Source organism: Protopterus annectens, chromosome 3.part0 (genome assembly GCF_019279795.1).
Source record: "Protopterus annectens isolate FY-2018-M chromosome 3.part0, PAN1.0, whole genome shotgun sequence".
In the NCBI taxonomy this organism is placed as follows: Eukaryota; Metazoa; Chordata; order Ceratodontiformes; family Protopteridae; genus Protopterus; species Protopterus annectens.
The window spans coordinates 795532448-795554386 of record NC_056731.1 but is presented as its reverse complement, the minus strand read 5'-3'; the positions used below and the strand labels follow the sequence as shown (position 1 = coordinate 795554386).

The 21939-nt window shown below is 39.9% G+C and overlaps 1 protein-coding gene across 2 annotated transcripts in view; it reads left to right on the top strand.

Moving 5' to 3' along the window:
* Positions 1-21939, top strand: part of SLC12A7 (solute carrier family 12 member 7) — a 2260604-nt gene that overhangs the window by 1994440 nt on the left and 244225 nt on the right. For both annotated transcript variants that reach the window (XM_044065144.1, XM_044065145.1), the window contains one exon: positions 18358-18553. In XM_044065144.1, the coding sequence (XP_043921079.1) occupies positions 18358-18553 (196 nt within the window). The remainder of the gene's footprint in view (positions 1-18357; positions 18554-21939) is intronic.

The window sequence follows — 21939 nt, the reverse complement described above, 5'->3', positions numbered from 1 at the left end:
ATTCGATATTCTGAAACTTCGATAAGATAATATAAATGCGATAAAAAGACTATAAGAAAATGCACAAAATGGTAGTGTAGAAAATTAAATGGTAATCAATACCTTTTTAAAAAGTTGTATACAGAAATATTTTCAGAGCAAATAAGAAAAATAGAAATGTCTATTTCTATAACTGAAATAAAAAAACAAATTAAAAAGCTGAAGGACAATAAAGCTCCAAGTAATTACTGCATACTTTTTGAATTATATAAAATATTACCTCAGTATTTTTATATCTTTTACTGAACATATTCAAAGAAATTATTTAACATTCCCCCTTCATGGAATGTATAAAATACTGGCTTCCTTTAATAAAACAGGGTAAAAATCCATATTTATGATTTTCTTCTAGACCTGTGTCATTACTTAATGTTGATTACAAAATTCTTATTTCAATCCTTGGAAGTAGATTAAAAATACTATCTACATTGTTAGAGGAAGATCAGTCTGGCTTTATATTAAATAGGCAATTACAGGATAACTCAAAAAAGTACTTTATTTGATTTGCTGCTAACAGTAAACAAGAATCATCTATAATTAGCCTAGATCTAGATAAAGATTTCAATTCAATAAATTGGTTTTATTTAACTCCAGTTTTGGAAAGCTATACATTTCCAATTAATTGTGTCTATGCCTATTAATCATATTTATCAAAACTCATTTTCATGTGTTAGACTAGGATATTTTATTTCTCAGGTAATATAGACAAGCAAGAGCATGAAACAAAGCTATCCATTGTTTCTTTTATTGTTTGCTTTCACTGTTGAGCCTCTAGCTAATCACATACAACTTAACAATATAATAGGATTTAATATAAATGATCAATATACTTCCAACATTCAGTTATTTGTTGATGACATACCGTCAGCAATAGATAATATTGATTCTTCAGTAATATACACACACATGTATATGTGTGTGTGTGTGTGTGTGTGTGTGTGTGTGTTTATATATATATATATATATATATATATATATATAGAGAGAGAGAGAGAGAGAGATAAAATGAAATATTTTGAATTGATGTCAGATATAAAGTCAGAGTAAAATGAACACCTTATTTAATAAATTTAAAATAGGATAGAAAGGAGATTAAGTATTTAAGGGTTGCAGTTACATGCAATTGTGAAGAAATAGCAGCAGCAATACAATACAAAAATACTTAGACAATATCAAAACAGTATGTCAAATAAGTTATTCTCTTCTATGGAAAATTGGTAAAATAGCCATTTTAATGTACCTAAGCACTATACATTATTCTTCTGGTACCTAAACAACAATAGAATAGCTTTGAGACATTGCATATGAAAATGGAAAGATGGTGGAATAGGATTCCTGATCCAGAAATGTATGCTATATCCTCAGTTATTAACACAGTTGCATTATGTTTAAATTGAGACAATTTAGTCAATTGGGAACAATGTATGAAACCATTTGGTTAAATATATACCATACAGCACATGCAAATCTTAAATGATATGAAGTGGCTGTTAAAGAAATATTTATTTAAAAGCAGCAATCCAACGGATTCTACATACATAATATTTTAAAACCTTTTAAGTGCTATATATAAGTACCTGGAGATAAAAGCATGGTATTTCACATTACTCCCTAAAGCATTTACGCTAGAATGTATAGACATGCTGAATTTTCAAAAAAAATGTTTAGGCTTAAAAAAATAGGTGTAAAGATTGGAGGAAGATGGGCGAAGGCTGCCAGCCTAGTCAAATAGAATTTGATACATAATTCTATCAACTGTATAAATAAATGTAAAATACAGGCTTGTGTTTTTAAATGAAAGAAAACACTGTAAAATGTGAACTTCAAGATTGTTGCAACATTGCCATCTGCTGTAAGGAAAACCAAGCCAAGCATTTCAAATGTGTCTTTTGAAGTTGACAAGATCTTATGAATCTCTGTGATGTTTTACAAGTTGGCTCCAGTGGGTCTGGATGAAGGTTTCATGCTCATTGTTTTAAGGTTAAAGTTAAGGGCCAGAATTTACATGTGGAAGGTGCTTTATTGCTCTGGTTTCTACTAGAGTGTATATGTGAAATGCCTTGTATTGTTGTAGTTTCTTGAGCAGGTGTTAGCTTGCTAAATAATGCAGTTTGTGGCCTGAGAAAATCTAAGTGTCAAAATGATGTAATTTGGGAGGGCCTCAGCAGAGCTGTTGGTTAGTGTTTAAAAACTATTGCTCATTGCTATTGTGAGAGACTGTAAGCATTTTGATCTTGGACATCTAACCCAGCACTGCTTGCTCTTTATGTATGTAAGTAGGATTATAGCACTGCGTTTTCTCTTAAGATTAGCTAAAGATTAGAAAGTTAGATTGTGTTTTTCTTTGACATCAGACCTGTCCTACTGTATTGTTTTAAGTTTCTGTGTGATCTCTGAACTCTTAGATATCTCTGTGGTGTAGTACTATTGTCTTGTGTTTTAATTATTTATTATTAAATATTTAAAAAAAACTTTACCTGTGGCTGGTTTGTATAGAGAAGTAGGCTCTAGAGTACATTGCATATTTATAGAGTTCATTGTAATAGGTCACTCTAAAATAAGCCTTAGACTGAATAGTCACGTTACCAATTGGATAATGATATTGCGCAGTAATAACTGGGCACCCTTTTAAGGGCCTTTTAGTAGTTGATAATATTAGCTGGTGGTGGCAGAAATTACTACCGTAGTCTGGGTAAAGGGGCACAGCTGGAGAATCTGTGTCAGCCTTTCCCAGGAGTTTCTGTGAAGTTGTATAAATACTTATCTCAAAGTGTGGGTGTGTGTCAGCTACCTGGGCAGGAACATGAAGCACTGTTTGGACAGAGAGGGTAGTGGAGGTTAGCTTGCCAGCTAGGCTGAGATCTGGACCCTATAGTTGTGCCAGTGGGGAGTCTTATTGGGGAGCTGGTGAGCAAGGGAGAAACCAGCCCCAGACTGTGATCTCTGTGTGCACTTAAGGGAAATTGTACTGTACTGTGTGCATTAGTTATCCTTTCCTGTTCTAGGAGTCGCCCTCTCTGGTGTCAGTGGTGAGGATTGAGGCTCCTTGATTGCTGGGCCAGGGCTCGGGCGTCACAATAGGTATTTGATCTTTTGAAGTCAAATGTTAAAAGAGGTTAAAGTACTTATCATAAACTATTTAATGGGTAAATATAATTTGGATATGGAAAACTGGCTTATTCTACAAATCAGTAGACCGATCTTAATCTATAAATTTAACTTATTATTCCATATAAAAAAAAAGAATATTCACCCATAAAGTTAATTTAATATCAGACATAAAAACAAGAATATCCACCCATTCTTGATCTTCTAAGTGGTCTTAAAACAAATATTGAAATGGGTAGAGCATATCTAACCAAAATATATAAAATTAGAACTATAAATGTCATATAAAATTGATCTGCTGTGATTATGCTTTCCAGATGAATGGCTGACCTTTAACTGCAGTAAATAAAATTCACTTTAATGCTCTCAAAAATACATTCCCAGGAATTCATTAAAGTTCCTATCATGAGCCAAATGACTTTCTTCCCATGCATTCTAAAGGACTTCATCAGAGCTAAAGATGAATCAAAATGACTTCCTTAAATAGAAGCCTATGTCACATAACCAACCAGATACACAGTATCACATGACTAATCAGGTTAAAAAAATTAAAGGACCACAAGAAATAAACATACTTGGGTATTGAGTGGAAAAAAAACAACCCAAAAACAGAACACTTCAAATAGATTCATTAATAACTGCATAATTAAAAATGCATTGATAAAATATGTATATTATTGTACAACCAAAAACTCTGTACATTATTTAATATAATACAAAGAAAAAAAAATAAAAAATGCACAGATGATAAAATCTGATGTGAATCAACTGTCTGAAACCAGAAGCAAAACAATCACAACATTTTTTTCCTTGAAATTACTTATAGCTTTGCTGCCCTTAATTTTAAAATTGAGTTGAATGAGATGTTATCAAGAGAGGGGAGAAGCATTCAATTTTAGCTGCCACATCAACAGCCTATATTCACTCCATGTCCCCTAATGTTACCCTGTTTCACCAGTAAAATTTTGAAAAATCATCATAAGCTAAAGGGTGTTTATATAGGGCATTATTGGTGTTATTTTTCAAAATATTATAGATTAATTTATGAAGAGGTCTTTTCCTATGTAGAAAGCACAGCAGCTGGAACAGCTTGCCAGGTAACTCACACCCGTAGAAGAGCAACTACTTTAATGAAATTATGCATTTATTTACAGAATTTGTAAATGTTATCACAGTTGTGTGTCATAAAGAAATGTCTACTGTTAAGGTGAAAAACAAAATAACCAAAGAATATAATTTGTGGACAGAACTGAACACAGTACTGAAGAAATATTCATCTCTGTTCTAGAATCAGTTTATTGCTTTTTAATGAATTTTATTAGTGCATGTAGTAAGAATTGAAATAGACACTTGTGTAAATCATTATTTACCTTATGTTAATGTGATTGTTTCTTTTTATAAAATTTCAATAAAAAATTAAAACAAAACCTCCCTGTTGCAACACTTAATGCCTTGAACATGATCCGGCCCATCTATAATTGCCAGTTTAAACTCATGAGTCTTATTCTTTATGACAAAACTAAATAAATTTAATTAATTAAAGCATGGTGTTTGGAACCAAACAAAAGGCTACAGTCACCATCCATTTCAGTATTTTGTATACCAGCAAGACCACTAAAGCATTTGGGTATCTGGGAACATGTTTTCACCAAGTTTTCAATGTTCAGCGTCACATAAAAAGTCAGACGTAAAAATTAGCTTACTGTTCTGAGCCTTGAAAAGTTTTCTTTTCTTGATCTGAAATGTAGAATGACTTTTGGAATTACTATTTTAACTACTAAAATTCCCCTCATTGCTAGTGCCTCATAGAAAACCTGATCCTCCCTACCTAGAACTTCTAATAAAATGTATTGTTTCATCACTGTTGTTCCTTATTACAGACACCATTGTCTGATTTTAACAAAAGCCAAATGGCTTCCTGTCCAGCAAACAGTGAACCTGCTCCTGGGCTTCCTGCTTTATAAGTTTCTTAGTCTGTATACATTTCCCTTTCTCACAGATAGACTTTCAGTTTTGCATTACCAGTATAGCTTTTGGTCTCTCCAAGAATTTGAAAATGTTTCATCTTTTCATACCCCATAATAAAATTACCTGCAGTGGTCATAGCTTTTTCTGCCCTAGCCCCCAGATTTTGGGAAACGCTTTCTGTCTATATGAAAACTGGTGAGTCGCACCCTGTTTTTCCAAAGAAAATTAAATAATACTTGTTGAGACCTGCAAAATGCAAATCCCTCAGGAAAATACTCATCTTTAAACTGTCTGATTGCTTCTACTTGTTTCTACTCCATAACTAATCCTAACAAAAGTATTCATATATATGAATAATAATAACAATTATCTCCATATAGTATATGTTTTCTCAGTGTTAGTATGCTTAGCATTGTAAACGTATATTTATTTCATGTGCATTTCTTCAGTTTGATGCTGCATAGACAGCACTTGTTGTTCTGTATTTCCTGTTTTATATTTCTTGAGTATGTACTTCCAATCTGTGTCTGAAGCAGATCCATTTGGATCAGTGCTAAGAAATACAAAATAAATACTTCTGCATTAATATTTTAATAAGGCACTTTCCAAGTCACAATCATCTTCATGTCTCATCCCATGGAAGGTACCACTTGGTCATCACCTTCAACCACAATTAAGCATTTGTTACTGTCATCCTCTGTGAGAATGCCGGGCATTCAAGAGCCAGCCTGTTTCTTGCCTCTGCTCCCTTCTGACAAATTACTTGGTCTACTGACCAGAATAACTAGTAGCAGATACAGGAAGTCTTAATATACTGTAATATAAACTCTTGTCTTTGGAAAGTTAATTATATAAAATGCATATTTACATATTTAGCACCATGCAGCCCTTCTCATTCAAACAAGTATGATGGCATGTGAAAACAGCTTAAAAATCATCTAGACAACTGACTCACCTAAGCATATCATTCAGTTTGCTTTACCAATGTAATATACCATTGTTGCCCCCACAGGACAGGGATTTGATAAAGGTCCTGATAAATGTGCAAAAGCAACCTTTAAACAGGAAAACTCCAGCATCAGGAAAACATCAGTTTGTGACAAGAATGTGATATAAAAGAACTTGAGCAAGAGGGAGTGTATAAATATTTGGGAAATGATGAAGGATCAACAGTAAAACATGAAAAAATGCAAATAAAACTTAGGAGTACTTCAGAAGACTTTAATTAAATTAATCCTGAAAACAGCATTGACATCTAGGAACAAAATCCAAGCTATAAATCAAGTTTGCTCTTCCTGTCCTAATCTGTAGTTGTGGAGTGATTGACTGGCCCCAAAGGTGCTGGATAAATTATATAGGAAAACAAGAATGATGCTTCATGCTCACCAAATGATTTATAAAAATCAGTGCATACCAAGATTATATATTCCCCATTCTGAAGGAGGGATGGGCCTCCTTGAAATTGATTACATGTATAGAGCTGCAGTCGTGGGACTCCACACATATCTGCTGACCTCGCAAGACCCAAATGTAGGGAATGTTTTAAAACATGAGGAGAATAAATCTAAGATGACTTCCCTGCTTAGTCTATCAGAAGCATATTGGCATCAAACAGGAATGGAAATTAAACCAGAAGTAGATACAAATCAGGCAGCAACTGACTGTGCCAAAAAAAACAAAAGAAAGAATATAAGGTGAAGGACCAGACGAGAAGGCAAGAAATGTGGAAAAAAGTGTAAATATAGTTGCAAGTATAGAAAACTTCTGGAAGGACCTCATGTTGATCAGGAACAAACACAGGAATGGTTAAGGAGAGGTGAATTTAAACCAAGAGATGAAAGGTTAATATTGGTGGCCCAAGATAACGGGCTACCTACATGTTGGTTTTGAAAAGTCCATTAAACATGTGGGAGAAACAGGCAAATGTAGGTTTTGCAAAACAGAATTGGAAACAGTTGCAAACCTCATTGTTGGTTGTCATATACTAATGGCAGAAGGACTGTATACTGAAAGGCACAATAATGTGTCAAGACTGCTGCACTAGGGATTGTGCAAACATTATGGTATTGAATTGGCTGAAAAACACTGGAAACATGAGCCACAAAGCATCATAGAAAATGATGAAGTTTACATAACATGGGATCATCCATTACCAACAGTTCAAACGATAGGTGCTAGAAAACCAGATACAGTGGTCCAAGAAAAGAAGACCTGGGCACAGAGAGACACAAAGTCATAAAATATCAGGATTTGCAAGCAAAAATGAGAGCAATGTGGAAGAAGGATATCGAGATAGCTCCAATAGTAGTAGGAGCAACGGGTCTTAAAAAAAAAAAAAGTCTACAATCATATTTAGATATGCTACCAATGCATGTAACTCCATACAAATTACATAAGGAGTCATTAGTGGGCACATTGCGGGTGCTGCGAAGAGCACTTTTGGCTGACATCAAAGAGTGAAATAATACTAATTTCATGAATTTTAATCGTAGTTTGATCTAGGAATTGGGTCCATTCTCATAATGCTATTAGAAACCCAAAAGATATGGAGAAATTAAAAAAAAAGAAAAAAAACAGGGACACCGTTAATCATTCAGGTAAATCCACAAACAGGCTGGATGGAATTACATTTCTGTCATGTTAGCTCAACATCCCAGTTTAAAGCTTAGAGTCCCAGATGGAATATTTTCCATCTTACTCAATGAAACAACTATCCAATGCTTAAAAGTAGCTCATTGTATAAAATAAAAAAAAAATATTTTCCCATCGCTAGTAACATTGTTGGCCAAATTCCAAGAGTTACTCTCAGTGTAAGTCTGCCCTGATTCTGAAAGACCTGCTCTCAGTGTGACTGACTTTAGTGTAAGGTCAATCTATAAACAGGCGTACTGTTGGGACCAAATTCCAAAACACTTGTTCTCAGCCTACTTTATAAGTGTCTTTTGGAATGAGATCCCTTGATTAAAGACAGTAAACAGTTTTCACAAAGATTATTGATGGCCTCCTCTGCTTTTCTAGGGCTAGCACTTGTCAATGCTGAAAAATAATATTGGATGCATGTCACTTATAATAATAGCACTTCTGCCCAAACAGATGTGTCCATTCTTTCCAACATTATTAGCAAAAATCCATTTTGTATATGCTTATCCCTTTGAAACGTAGATCTCTTGCAAAGCCTTGTAATAAGACTTTATTAAACCAAACGTATGTCTACATTATTTAGTATAATTAGCAAAGTCAGCTTGCTATATCTGTTATTTAGAAAGCTCAATAAGCTCAGTATAATGTTAAATGATCACTAATGAAATTATCTGAGACACTGCTAAAAATGTTTCCCCACAATACTAATCATGCCGAGTTAAGCAGTTTGTATAAAGCCTCTCTATAGCTCTTCAAAAGTCCCTGCAACAAACAGACCAACCACTATGTTTGTAGTTTCCAGTATCTTTAGCTGGGTTCCATTTTCTCTACGGTTACTTTTCTTTTCAGCTTATTCAGTGGAAGTCTGCCTGCTCAATCGTTTCAGTTACATAGCTAAATATGCCCTCTGTGCCATCACAAACCACCCTTTGGACACCTGTACATTTTTATATTCTTCCCACTTGTTCTTCACCTCTGTTTAACTGACACTGTCAAAGGGCTGGGCTGTTCCATTTTTTCTACATCATTAACAGTCATTTAGGGCAGTTTGCTCAGCTTAACCATTGCCTGCTTTGTAGCAGTAACAACTGCACACCTTCTAAAAAAGCAGTTTTCAGATCTCCATGGAAAGATAACCCTGTCCTTCATATTCCAGACTCTGTAATTGCCTCTGTAAAGCGTAATTTTTGCTATAACATTACTTCAGAAAAAAAATATATTTTATCGACAGGTTGTCCTTCAGTACGTCACTTTCGTTTCCTTTCCCAGTTAGCAAAAATCTTGTTCCTTTTAATAACATGTCTGCATCAACCTCAGCTTTTTCTGTATTTTCAGTCAGCTCGCATCCATACTAACTGGTAGGCTCTCTCAGTTACCAACATCTTTCTAAAGCCAGCCCACAGTGCTGTCATTGTTTTAGCAAAGTTCAAACAGTCCCCCTCTTCTTTGCCTGTTGACACTCCACTAAACCTCAGATTTTTCTTTTTAGATTTATCTTACATTTTACCTAACTACTGATCAATAAGACCAGCTGCCCATGTCTCAACTGCCTTAGCACATTCCTCATGTCCCATTTGTTTTCACCTGATAAGTATCTTAGATTGTATGAATACCCTTTAAACTAATTTTGTTAATTCTTATTTATCATCTTATCGTCGTCATCATTTTTTGGTTAGCTGCAGCTTCTTAGTCAAACCTCATTGTCATTTTTTTCCTCTGAAAACCACTGTTTCACCAACTGATATACAGGATACTTTAAAACCATGCCATCCTCCAACTTTAAATAAACACTTAATAATAAACATCAGTAATTTAATTTTGTTAAAGGGAGTCACCAGCAGAGACATCCAGTCACATGAATCACTTTGCAATCTCTCCGTCCAAGATCAGTGAAGTTTTACTGCCTTGTCTTCACAACTTTTTTCCTTTTTCCTCTCTATTATCATTATTATTACAAACCGAACCAAGTCACCTTCATTGAAACTTGGGATCAAGTCCATTATGTTTTGCAGTCTCATTTTGTGTGAACCTTGACCCGTTCTTTTACATCCTTCAAGTCTAACTTCTTGTGTGACCAATTCCAATGGCTATGACCTCATTTTGATTACAAGCATTAGCTCCCATATCTGCCAGAGGAGTAGCTCTGAATTTTGGAGGAACTCAAAAGTAAATGGTTTCCAAGGCACTGTTTGTCTGCAGTATACGTTTTACAGCAATAGTTGCTTTGAATTCATTAAAGAAGCCGTTTGCATGAAACCTTGTTTTGCTGCTGTTTTGTGGTGCTGCTCATCATAATAAAACCATATTTATGGTTATTTTTTGTGAGGGCATTTTCTGTTTTCTTGAATGTATTTACTGATGTGTGAACCCTTTGGCCACTCCATGCACTGGTTTCTTGTGTATTTATGTGTGTACATACAGGTATTATCAAAACACATCACACACAGAAGTACCTAACTAACAAGATCACTGGATTAAAGACCCTCAACTACCAAGACAGTCTTGAAGTTCTCTGCCTATCCTCTATATTATAATGCTGCATGGTGATTTATGTCTAGCATTCCATGCTACTAAGGACTCAGCACTTCATGATCTCCTACTCATCCCTAAAATCTCAAACTGAAGACTTGAATTTCCATCTGCAAATAAATGAGACCTACTGAAGGGGAAGTTAATTACTCAACACCCCCCCCCCCCCCCCCCAGTCTCTGAAACAATTTTCTATTGCAACAAAAGTGACACCTGTGCTCTCATTAAGGCAAACCATGATTATTGGATAGGCACCCAATAATTCATCTCAGGCCTGGCATGTTTTACACTCCTGGGGGTAGGAGGTCCCCAATGAGGGTGGGTATTGGCAGGGTGATTATGGTTCCTGCACTGTCTGCATTGTAAAGAGTATGAATCTATGAAAGACTTCAATTGAAAACATGGGTAACAGAGAGGGAGAGAGATTGTAGTTTTCAGAAGTGATGCTTCTTAAATGACCAAGTTATGTATCATATTATTAAAAAGTAAAATGTTGTTACATCTGTTTGTTTTGCCTTGGCACACTGCTGATTTAGTTCTTGTCTTCAGACTATTGTGTTTCTGTTTAAACATTTACTGCAGAACTATCACATACAGTTTTATATTATATTAAACTCATTAGTACTTAAAACATTTTTTCCAGAACAGCACTTATTTCTTGGCCCTTTTAAAGTATGTAGTCTAAATGTTCAAATGTGTCTAGTGTCAGTAAATGCTAATACATTTAGATCTGAAGTAGGAGATTCATTTGTCAGCAACCTGTGGGTTATGGATCCGATATCGGATCCGAACCGGCATGGTTTATCCAGCTATGGATCCTAGCTCCTAGCTTCTCCCCTCACCCATAATGCCCTGCTCTCCCTACATGACCTCAGATCTAGTTTGCCGCGTTCATGGTGACAGCCTAGATTTTGAGCTCCATAAGCTAAGTGGTTTTTTAGTACTTTAAAAGGGTTTTTATTACTTTAAAATACTTTAACTGTGTGAAAGTGTTAGGTTCCCCTTCTATATATTATATTTTTGAGTTAAGTTAACTTAATTTTGCGTACCCTCCCCTCTCTGGCGCGTAGCTAGTGTGAGTGTGTGTTTCTTTGGGGCCTTTAGTGTGTGTGCTAGTTTATTTTTTTCTAAAAAAAAAAAAAGATAGTATGTCTGAGGCCCCAAAGGCAATTTTCTCAAAATGCTCTGAGTGTGGCCATAAGCTATCCCCTGCTGATGGCCACACTCGGTGCGTTCGATGCCTTGGGGTTGAACACCTCACCTCTGGATGTTCAATCTGTGCAAGGTTCAACCCCAGGGCATTGAAGGAGCGGAGGTCGAAGCTGGTCTTGGCGGGACTCTTGCCCCCGGACTCGGCCGCCTCCGCCCGTAGTTACCGCTTCGGCGGTTGCTGCCTTACCTGCTCCCCCTCCTCCGCCCGGGATTCAAACTCCCTCTATGGGTTCGGAGGAGAGGGAAGCGAGGAAGAAGGACCGGAGAGAGAAGCACCATATGCGGCGGGCCGAGACCTCCGTCTCGGCCCCGCCGGCTAAGCGGGCTTCTCCTCCGGCCTCTATGGCTGCTGGCTCTCCTCCTTCTCAGCTCCAGTCCCCATCCTTTTCACCAGGGCCTGAGGAAGAGGAGACCCGACCTCCTTCAAGGCTATCGAGGCGGTACTCAAGGCCTACCTCGGTAGCCTCATCGAGGTCTACCTATAGTCTCTCCGACGCTGATCTGGACCGAATGATGCGAAGGTTCATCCAGGCCCAGATGCAGATGGGAGTGCTCCTGCCTCCCCCCCCCCCCCGGGGGGGAGCTCAACCCCATTTTTCAAGCCCATAGCTCCTTCTCCGACCCGCTACCCGGGCTCGGAGCGTTCGGAGCCGGGCTGCTTTGGAGCCGGGGTCGGCACCGACAGTACTAGGTACTTCGGATCCAACCCTGCCCTCGAGTGTTTCAGATCCGACCTCTCGGAGCCTTGCTCTGAGCTTCGGATCTGGGGGACTCAGTGTGCCTTCGGCGCTGTCCGTGTCGGAGCGCACTGGTCCCTCGGATCCGAGGGGCTCGGCGCCGGCTCTGATCCACTCCTCGGATCCGAGGGGGAGCCGTCTGTCGGATCCTTTGGTCGAGGCTGGCTCCCCTTCGGCTTTTGATGTAGTGGAGAGGGCTCTGTTGAGGGCTTCCGGACCCCCGGCACTTGCTTCGGCTCCGTCCCGCACTCCATCTGCTCTGGGTCAGGCTTCCGTCACCTGGCCACTGGGACAGCCCGTTTCAATGCCCCAAGCAGTTCCTTTGGAACTAGACACTGCTTGCGAGGGCTCCTCGGACAGCCCCCCCGAGGAAGCACCTTGCAAGCACTCGTGTAAAAGGAGGCACATAGACTCCCCCGAGTCTTTAACTGAAGACACGGACTTGGAGGAAGGGGAAGGCTCCCCAAGATCACCCCCCGAAGATGTCTCCTTTGGAGACATCATGGAAATGCTTCGTATAAGAGGTGGGTGGTCTGCCCCAAAGTCTTCCTCGGACGAGTCCATGTTCTTGGAGGCATTTGAAGCGGGCCCATCTACCTCTTGGGTGTCCCCTCCTGCCGACCCCCTGGTGGACCTCATTACCACCAGGGCGTGGAAGGAACCGGACACCGTGGAGCCAATCCCCAAGAGGCCGGACAGGATTCTTAGCCCCCCTGCTGACCGTGCCCACTGGAGCAAGGGACCCCCAGTAGATGCCATGTTGACGGCAGCAGCCACTAAGAGGGAACTCGCTCAGGAGAGTCCTTCAGTTCATCCTCCGAGCAAGGAGTCTCGGATGATGGACCGCTTGGGGAAGCGAATGTTTAGTTCAGCGACCTTCTCAGTGAGGGCGCTCAACTATCTGGCACATGTTGTTAGGATGCAGCGCGATCTTATCAAGGAATATGCTGCATCCCCCCCAAGAGTCCATGTCGGAGGAGGACAAACATTTGCACTCCACCCGTATGGCCACTCTTCGTTCCGTGACCAATACCTCTATGCGGTTACTTTCCCATGCTACTGAGGGAGCCGCTAGAGCTGCAGGAGTAGGCCTAGTCACGGGACGCCAGGCCTGGCTCCGCCATTGCGATTTCACGGAGCCCTTCAAGGCGTCATTCATGAATGCCCCTTTTGACGGTTCTGCCCTTTTTGGCAAGACGGTTCGCGACACCTTGGTCCAGAGCGAGAAGGACGGGAAGACGCTGTCTGCCGTCGGAGTCCACTTCTCTGTGCCCCAGAGGTCCTACTCTAGGAACCAAAAGGGCCAGAAGAAGATGTGGTTCCGGAAGTCGCAGCAATCCCAACCCGCTCCGGACAACCAGTCCTTCCATGGCAGAGGATGACAGGGAGGACGCCGCCCCAGAGGCAGAGGGGCTCCCAGGAATTTCGGGTCCAGAGAACCTTTCTCTGAACGGCCCGCACAGCAACCCTGAGGGCAGTCGGGGGACGTTTTTCGGAGCACCTAGCGGAATGGGAGTCCATAACATCAGACCGCTGGGTCCTCCGCATTATATCCAGAGGATACAAAATCCCTTTTCTTCACGTCCCAAAGCTAAAATCCCTCCCCGACATTCCACCCGATCAGAGTTAGGCCGCTTCAGCAGAAATTGGCCATCTGCTGAGGAAAAGAGCCATCCAGCCTGTCCCCCCAGACCAGATCGGATCAGGGTTCTACTCCAGGTTCTTTTTAGTGCCAAAAAAGACGGGGGACCTAAGACCAATTTTAGACCTGTCCCTATTAAACCTGGCAGTTCCCAAGGAGAAGTTCCGGATGGTCACTTTGCAGTCCATCCTCCCCCTTCTGGGAGAGAATCACTGGATGTGCTCTATAGACCTCAAGGATGTGTACTACCACATACTGATGGACAGACGATCCAGGAGGTTTCTTCGCTTCCGGCTGGGAGCCAGTCACTACCAGTTCAGGGTCCTTCCCTTTGGTCTCACCACAGCCCCCAGGGTGTTCACCAAAGTGTTAGCAGTGGTTGAGGCCCACCTGAGGCTTCAGGGGGTGCAGGTCTTTCCGTACCTGGACGACTGGCTTCTCACCGCCCCAACAAGGCATCTACTATCCTTGGCAAGAGACTCCTTTCTTCATCTAGCTCCCTGCCTAGGCATCACGATAAACGTAGGAAAGTCCAACCTGGCAACTACTCAGTTGATAGAATTCATAGGTGCCAGGTTAGACACGAGGAAGTTAAGAGCCTTTCTCACAACTGACAGAGTTTGGAATCTGCGACTCCAGGTGCGGGCCATCCTCCACTCCAGCTCAGTTCTGGCGGAATTGGTCCTGAGGGCACTAGGGTCCATGGCGGCAGCAATTTCTCTTCTCCCACTTGCCTGCTTGAACATGCGGGTTCTTCAGTGGACACTTCAAGTACAATGGTCATATCTTTCTCTCCCCCTGCATCACCCCATTGCAATCAGCAAGGCTTGCAAGCGGTCTCTCTTGTGGTGGCTCCATTCCCAGGATCTCCACGGAGGCCGCACCTTTTGTGCATCTCCCCCTCTCGCCACAGTGACCACGGACGCCTCTCGCCTCGGGTGGGGGGCGCATTTTCGGGCCGGACGGTCCAAGGCACGTGGAACGACTCAGAGACCTCCCTGCATATCAGTGTTCTGGAGATGAGAGCGGTGCTCTTGGCGTTGCAAGCACTTCAAGCCTTTCTTCCCCTGGGAACAATTGCAATTCAGTCAGACAACATGTCGGTGGTCTGGTACATAAACAAACAGGGGGAACCAGGTCTTACCCTTTATGTCGAGAAGCCATGAGAGTGTGGGAATGGGCGATCTCCACCAACCGCTTTCTCATCGCAACGCATATTCCGGGTCAGTCCAACATCCTTGCGGACAAGCTCAGTCGCACCATTCTCTCCCCGTACGAGTGGTCTCTCAATGCTCAAGTAGCGAAATGTATCTTCGCACAATGGGGAACTCCTTGTTGCGATCTCTTTGCTTCTCCCTTAAACACCAAGTGCGACAGTTTTTTCACTCTAATCCCTCCTCCAGGGGATTCCCCGAGAGATGCTCTGGTGCATGCTTGGCCTCCCGGTCTTCTTTACGCATACCCCCCTTTGCCTCTGATGCTCCAGGTTCTTCAGAAAGCCTCTCGGTTGGGGTGCAGAATGATCCTCATAGCCCTATTCTGGCCTCGGCAGATCTGGTTCCCTTACCTAAGGTCTCACTCAGTGAATCCACCTTGGATTCTAGATCCCATTCCGGATCTGATATCACACCCATCGAACCTACCAACTCCGAACCTGGACAACCTGAAGCTGACTGCTTGGCTGCTCCAGTTCCACTCCTAATCAGGACTCCCGGTATCTCATCTCCCGTTAAGGACATTCTGGTAGCGGCTCTTAAACCCTCTACCAGAAAAATTTACCGCAGTAAATGGAAGCGATTCTCCATTTGGGCGGAGCGGCAGGGTCTTGATCCCTTCACGGTTCCCCTTCCTTTGGTGCTAGACTTCCTTACCACTCTTTTTAATGATGGCGCCAGTAGTTCCATGGTCAAAGTTCAGCTAGCGGCCATTTCTCATTATCATGTTGGTCATGACTCTGGGCCTCTTATGTCTGCCAAGTTATGTAAAATCTTCCTAAAAGGCACCTTTCTGCTTAGACCCCCTGTCAAGCAGGGGGTTCCACCATGGGATCTTTCCTTGGTTCTTCAGGCCTTGACCGCTCCCCCCTTCGAGCCTGCGGCCACAGTAGACCTAAAATTCTTATCTCTTAAGACTGCATTTTTAGTAGCCATTACTTCAGCCAAAAGAGTTTCGGAACTTCAAGCCCTGTCCATGAAGCCGCCTTACTTGATCTTCCATCCGGACCGCGTGTACCTCAGGATCAATCCCTCTTTTCTTCCTAAGGTAGCTTCGGAAGCAAACATTAATCAGTCCATCAACCTCCCTGTTTTCTTTCCTAAATATCAGAACAAAGGCGAGTACAAGCTGCATTCATTGGATGTTCACAGGCAGCTTCGTTTTTATCTTAACAGGACAGCTGGTCACAGGCAATCCGACCAATTGTTCATTTCCTTTGCTAAATTCAATCTGGGTAAACCAATTTCCAAAGTCTCCTTGTCACGTTGGATTTCCCAGTGTATTCTATTATCTTACCAAGCTTCCGGGAGGTCCGCACCAGACGGAGTCCATGCTCATTCAACCCGGTCTGTTTCTACCTCAGCGGCCTTTAAGGCTAGGATTCCTCTGGATGACATTTGTTCAGCAGCCACTTGGGCTTCATCTCGTACCTTTATTTCTCATTACAAGCTGGATATCACGTCTAGAGGTAGAGCATCCTTTGGCTCCGTGGTGCTCTGGAATATCCTTCCATGACGGCCGCCCAAGACTCAGGTAGCTGGGGACTCTGTCCCACAGGTTGCTGACAAATGAATCTCCTACTTCAGATTTAGAAGTTATGTACTTACCATAACGTTCCATCTGAGTAGGTGGATTCATTTGTCTGCAACCATCCCGCCCTCCTATCCCCCTGGCCTTGTCAGTTTCCTGCATAGAATGTGTTACCCTTTGCTAGGGTATTTGATACAGGGCAAACTCGATCTGAGGTCATGTAGGGAGAGCAGGGCATTATGGGTGAGGGGAGGAGCTAGGAGCTCGGATCCATAGCTGGATAAACCATGCCGGTTCGGATCCGATATCGGATCCATAACCCACAGGTTGCAGACAAATGAATCCACCTACTCAGATGGAACGTTATGGTAAGTACATAACTTCTAATTTCATAGTATATGAAGATTCTGTTATTTCACTTGATTCCAGAACTACTTGTGTTTTGCCTTTTTGCACGCATAACTTAAACTCTTCTCTCCCCATCTCTCCAGTCTGTGTTTTGTACTCATTCATTCATTGATTATTGTAACCTTTCAGCCTTTCCTTCTAATGAAGATTTCAGGTACATGTTTGATGTTCAACTGATGTGCAACAAATTTGATAAATTTAATTTTTAAATTGGTGAAGTATCATGTTTTCTAGATATTGTAAATACCAAAACAAAAAAAGAAATAAACGTGTGTTTTATATTTTAGACAGTGTAAGTTTCACACAGTTTAACTCCATTCTTCATTACAGCTAGTTAACTGACTTTCAGGTATCAGTAATTTCAATGTACATTTTGTCTTGTAATTGGACAGCTTATTTGAAACCACAGATACAAAGACTTTTAACTTGTATACTAATTTTCAGTGTCATTACAAAAAATTTCTGTGGATTTTGTGTTATGATCTAGAATAACATTCATTCCACTGTTTACTGTCCTGTTCGGGTAAGTAAGATGTGGTTGCCGTCCTTTGCTGTAAAGGAGATGCATTTAAACACACATGGCATATTGCTTTTGTTATATACAACATATACAGATAACTATTTACTTGGAAAAAAAAAACAAGAAAGCTGTATCCCTGTACTTCTTGACATGGGGCCAGACTGGACACCCCCTTCAGTAAATATTCAAACTCTGAGGTTGTGTTGCTTCAGCTACATAGGGAAAATACTTGTTTATTACAAAATCAACTATTCCATTTATGTCTGAGGTAATGCAAGTTCAGATTTAATTTACTAAATTTGCAGGGCAAGGGTTGTGGGATGTGAGGCCATAGCGTTCTCAGAGAAATAACACTTGTAATAATAGTTGAAGTTCTCCAATTTTGGAAAATTGTATTTTGAGTTTCTCCTATGAGATTTGTGTTTAGAGGGGCACAGAAATGTGAAGTGACCATCTGATTGTCAACTAGTAAGTCACATCCATCACATCCATTGAAATTTTGTCTACCTTAAAATTAATATATTTTCAGCATCTGTAATTGAAAACTATTTGTAAATAGTATGCATTCCATTCTGGTGAATGCATTAGTGAAACTTAAACCTTTCGGCATCTTCTCCTGGATTTACTCTCATATTCCTTCATCTCCAGTATGTTAACAACTAATGGAATAAATGACTCATGAGTTTATTTATGCTTTTTGACATCAGTTATGCTTGCATTCACTTTATTGCCACATTCATGAGATGCCTTAAGTACTTTACTAATAAAGCTTAATATTCTGTTTTGTATTTCCCTGATCCTCCTTGCAGAATATAAAAGCCTTGATGACTACTGAGAAGACCAAAGGGTTTTGCCATGTGGTAGTTTCCACAACAATGAGAGATGGGATTTCTCATCTTCTCCAGACTGCTGGACTTGGAGGAATGAAACACAACACAGTTCTGATGGGATGGCCTCACAGATGGAAGGAATGTGACAATCCTGTGTACTGGAAAAACTTTGTTGGTATGTATCATGCATATCCAGTCTTCATTTTTATATAGAGATGCTGAAATAGGCAAGGCATGATGAAAGAATAATATGTTAATCCTGCCATAGTCACTATATTTTACTTTTTTCTTTCTCTCTCTGTCTGTTCATCCCCTTTTGATACATAGCAAGTGGCTGGCATATTTTCAGCCCTAGTTTCAGTGTCATTCATCTAGAATGACAGCTAAACCTCTGAGCCAATATTCAGGATTGTGGAGCTCAATGAGTAGGTTATCCTACTCTAAAAAGGAGTTAGCAGGAAACTCTGGGAATTTCAAAGAAAACTTGGAAATGAGTAATTTGATCCCAAGTAACAATTAAGTGTAATAATCTAGTCAGACCAAAGTTAGTCATTGAAATAAGACTATGAAACTAATGTTACTACCCAATGTGTTGTTTACATGTAACAACCAGTTATTAATATTTGGTTATCAATTGGAAAGAAATGGTTTAATAGTAATAATAAAAATCAGTCAACCAATTTAAAAAAAATAATGAATGGTCAGTAAAATGCAGTGTGCAGACTATTGATCATTGTAGTGTTATAATAAAGAAAAAGTCTAAATGCTCTTTACTATGACATAAATCAGTGAATTATTTGGTTGATGAACATAACTCACCTGACAAAATGAGCAAACAATTATATAAAATTAAGTTTGAAGCATGTCAAATGGAATCCTGATCCATTAAGAGCAGAAGCATAACTTTGACAGGAAAATAAAATGCTGTTCAGTGAGCAATTTGTAAATTAAGTAGAAAGCAGTCATTGAACTTGAAAGAATATTTGTAAATGTTCATTATACAAAGGCCCCCCATTAATATTCCAAAACGTGCACACTGATTGGTCAGCGTGCACATTGTAAATCAGACTTATACTAATGGAAAAAGGTCCGGTCGCCCGGACTTTTTCCATTAGTATAAGTCTTTTTTTTTTACACACTGTCTAGCAAGACACTTTGTAAAAAGCAGTGGAGAAAGCAAGATCTCCATTGCTTTTTACAAACTGTGTCGCTATGTGAAATGGGTTTAACATAGCAAGACAGCTTAAAAATAGCAACGTAGATTCTCTGTTGCTTTTTTTAAAGCTGTCTCGCTATGTTAAACTCCTTTAATGTAGCGAGACACTTTGTAAAAAGCAACGGAGAAAGCAAGATCTCCATTGTTTTTTTAAAGCTGTCTCACTATGTTAAACTCCTTTAACATCACGAGACAGTTTGTAAAAAGCAACAGAGATCTTGCTTTCTCCATTGCTTCCGCCCACAGCTCTGATGTACTGCGTCAGCATACGCATGCGCAGTATATCAGAACTGCCGCAGAATACCAGACAGCTGTGGAAGAGCAGCATGGAGGCATTATACAATGCTATTATTTAAGAAAAGTAATTATTTTTTTCTTAAATAATGTCATTGTATTATAGCAATAACCCACTTCTGGGTGTGGGTAATGCTGGATTTACCCACAGTTGTCTTTGTTTGGCCACTCATGACCAAGCCACACCAACCATGGGTAAATCCAGCATTACCCACACCCAGGCATGGGTTATTGCTATAATAAATAGGAAGAGAATTGTAAGTAGCTAAAAATATTGCCAAAGCAGAAGCAGTCAAAGTAAACTTTGCTGACTGGCTACTAATCAATTGTTACCACTGGGTTATGTTTTGGTCAAAAAGCCCTGACTGTAGCTTGCTAGTAGTCCTCTAATTCTCTCAGATATTAATTTATTGTTAGATGTCCTGGTCTCTCAATTCAATTATGAGAGAGCCTGGTTGTTGTCATACTGATGGGAATGCCCAGGCTTGACTGAAAATTCTGATGTTGTGATATTTCTCGCATTGGTTTCACACCTATGAGCTGGCAGTATTTTTATAAAATGATGTACATTCATTAGTACACATGAATAACTGCTGTCTGTTTCCCCCCATTAATTGTTGTTTTTGGCCAGACATACAGAACCTAGTGCAAAACTTGATACTTATTTTAGTCTATGGGTGATAAGATCTCTGGATTGTGATTGCCTAACAGATAACTAACATATATAATTGTGAATTTTGAGGTGCCTGTTGATCAGAAGGTCACTTGATAATGTCCACTGTATTTTTTACAGATAGTTCTGTTTGCCTGCAATGTAGTCAAGAAGACCATGATACATGCTTGTGAAGCAGATATTATAACCATTGGGTAGTCCAGCAGTTCAGTTAAAAATATTATTGTAGATTGTAGGGTTTTTGGTAGAAACAATGATAATGTACACTTGTAACATATACTTTTAATGAATCGGGGAAGCAATATAGTTGCAGTTGAATGTCAGCTCTTCTCTCTCTTTGGCATTTTAACATGATAACCAGTTCAGTGAGACCAAATTGAATTTTATAGGGTGACATTGTTATAGCCGAAGAGTTATAAAGGGAAAAAGTCATGAAGAATTTGATTTGCAATTTACTTGCAGCCCTTATTTTTCCCATGTTTTATCAAAGTAAAGTTGGATGTGGAAGACGCAAACCGCATTCTGTTATTGGCATCAGGCAGTGTTTCAAAACTGATGCAGATCATGTCAAGAAGTTTTAAGAGTTATTTACCCAGATATGCAGTTTGGTTTACATTCATGTCATTTGACAGTTTGAAGGAGCCAAGCTTACTGATTTTTCGGAAATGTTTGTTTGACCACAAGGGGGCAATAGAGTCCCTTTCTCCTTTTTTTTTTCCATCAACAAAACAAAATGAGTAATAAGTACAGAAATCATTTGTCCACTAATGACATTGTGGGCAAATGTAAATCCCACTTCTCAGTCAAATGTCTCTTGATTGAGGTTTTTCTTCACGTGGTAATTAACAAATTATTTTAGAGATCAAATCATGCCTGACAGAAAAGGTGCATGATTTTACTTAAAGCCAAAGACTGCTGCAACAGCATTGGCTTGTATAACCTTCTGACTTTCTAAGGCAAATAGCTTATCCTGTAATATGCAAGATACAGCATATAAAAATTCATTTTATCCAGTCAGTTATTTATTGTGTTTATTTACTTACTTACATTTGTTTGCCATCATAGGACACTAATCGATAATGACCAATTTCAGGTCTATCCAAATATGAAATATTTTAAAATAACATAATATTGATATAAACTTTGTCAAGCATTGCGCTTAAACTTATCTGGACATATGTAATCAGAAAAGCAGAACTGAAAATGTTTACACTGTGATACTGTGTAACTTTTAGAATTGTACAGACCATTGAATTAAGACGCTGTTTACATTATTCTTAACTTACACCTATGAGCCTAAACTGCAATAGTTACCACTGGGTAAAAGTGTGGAATCAACTGTATATATTAATCCAAGGTCACCTCAGTGACACTTGAC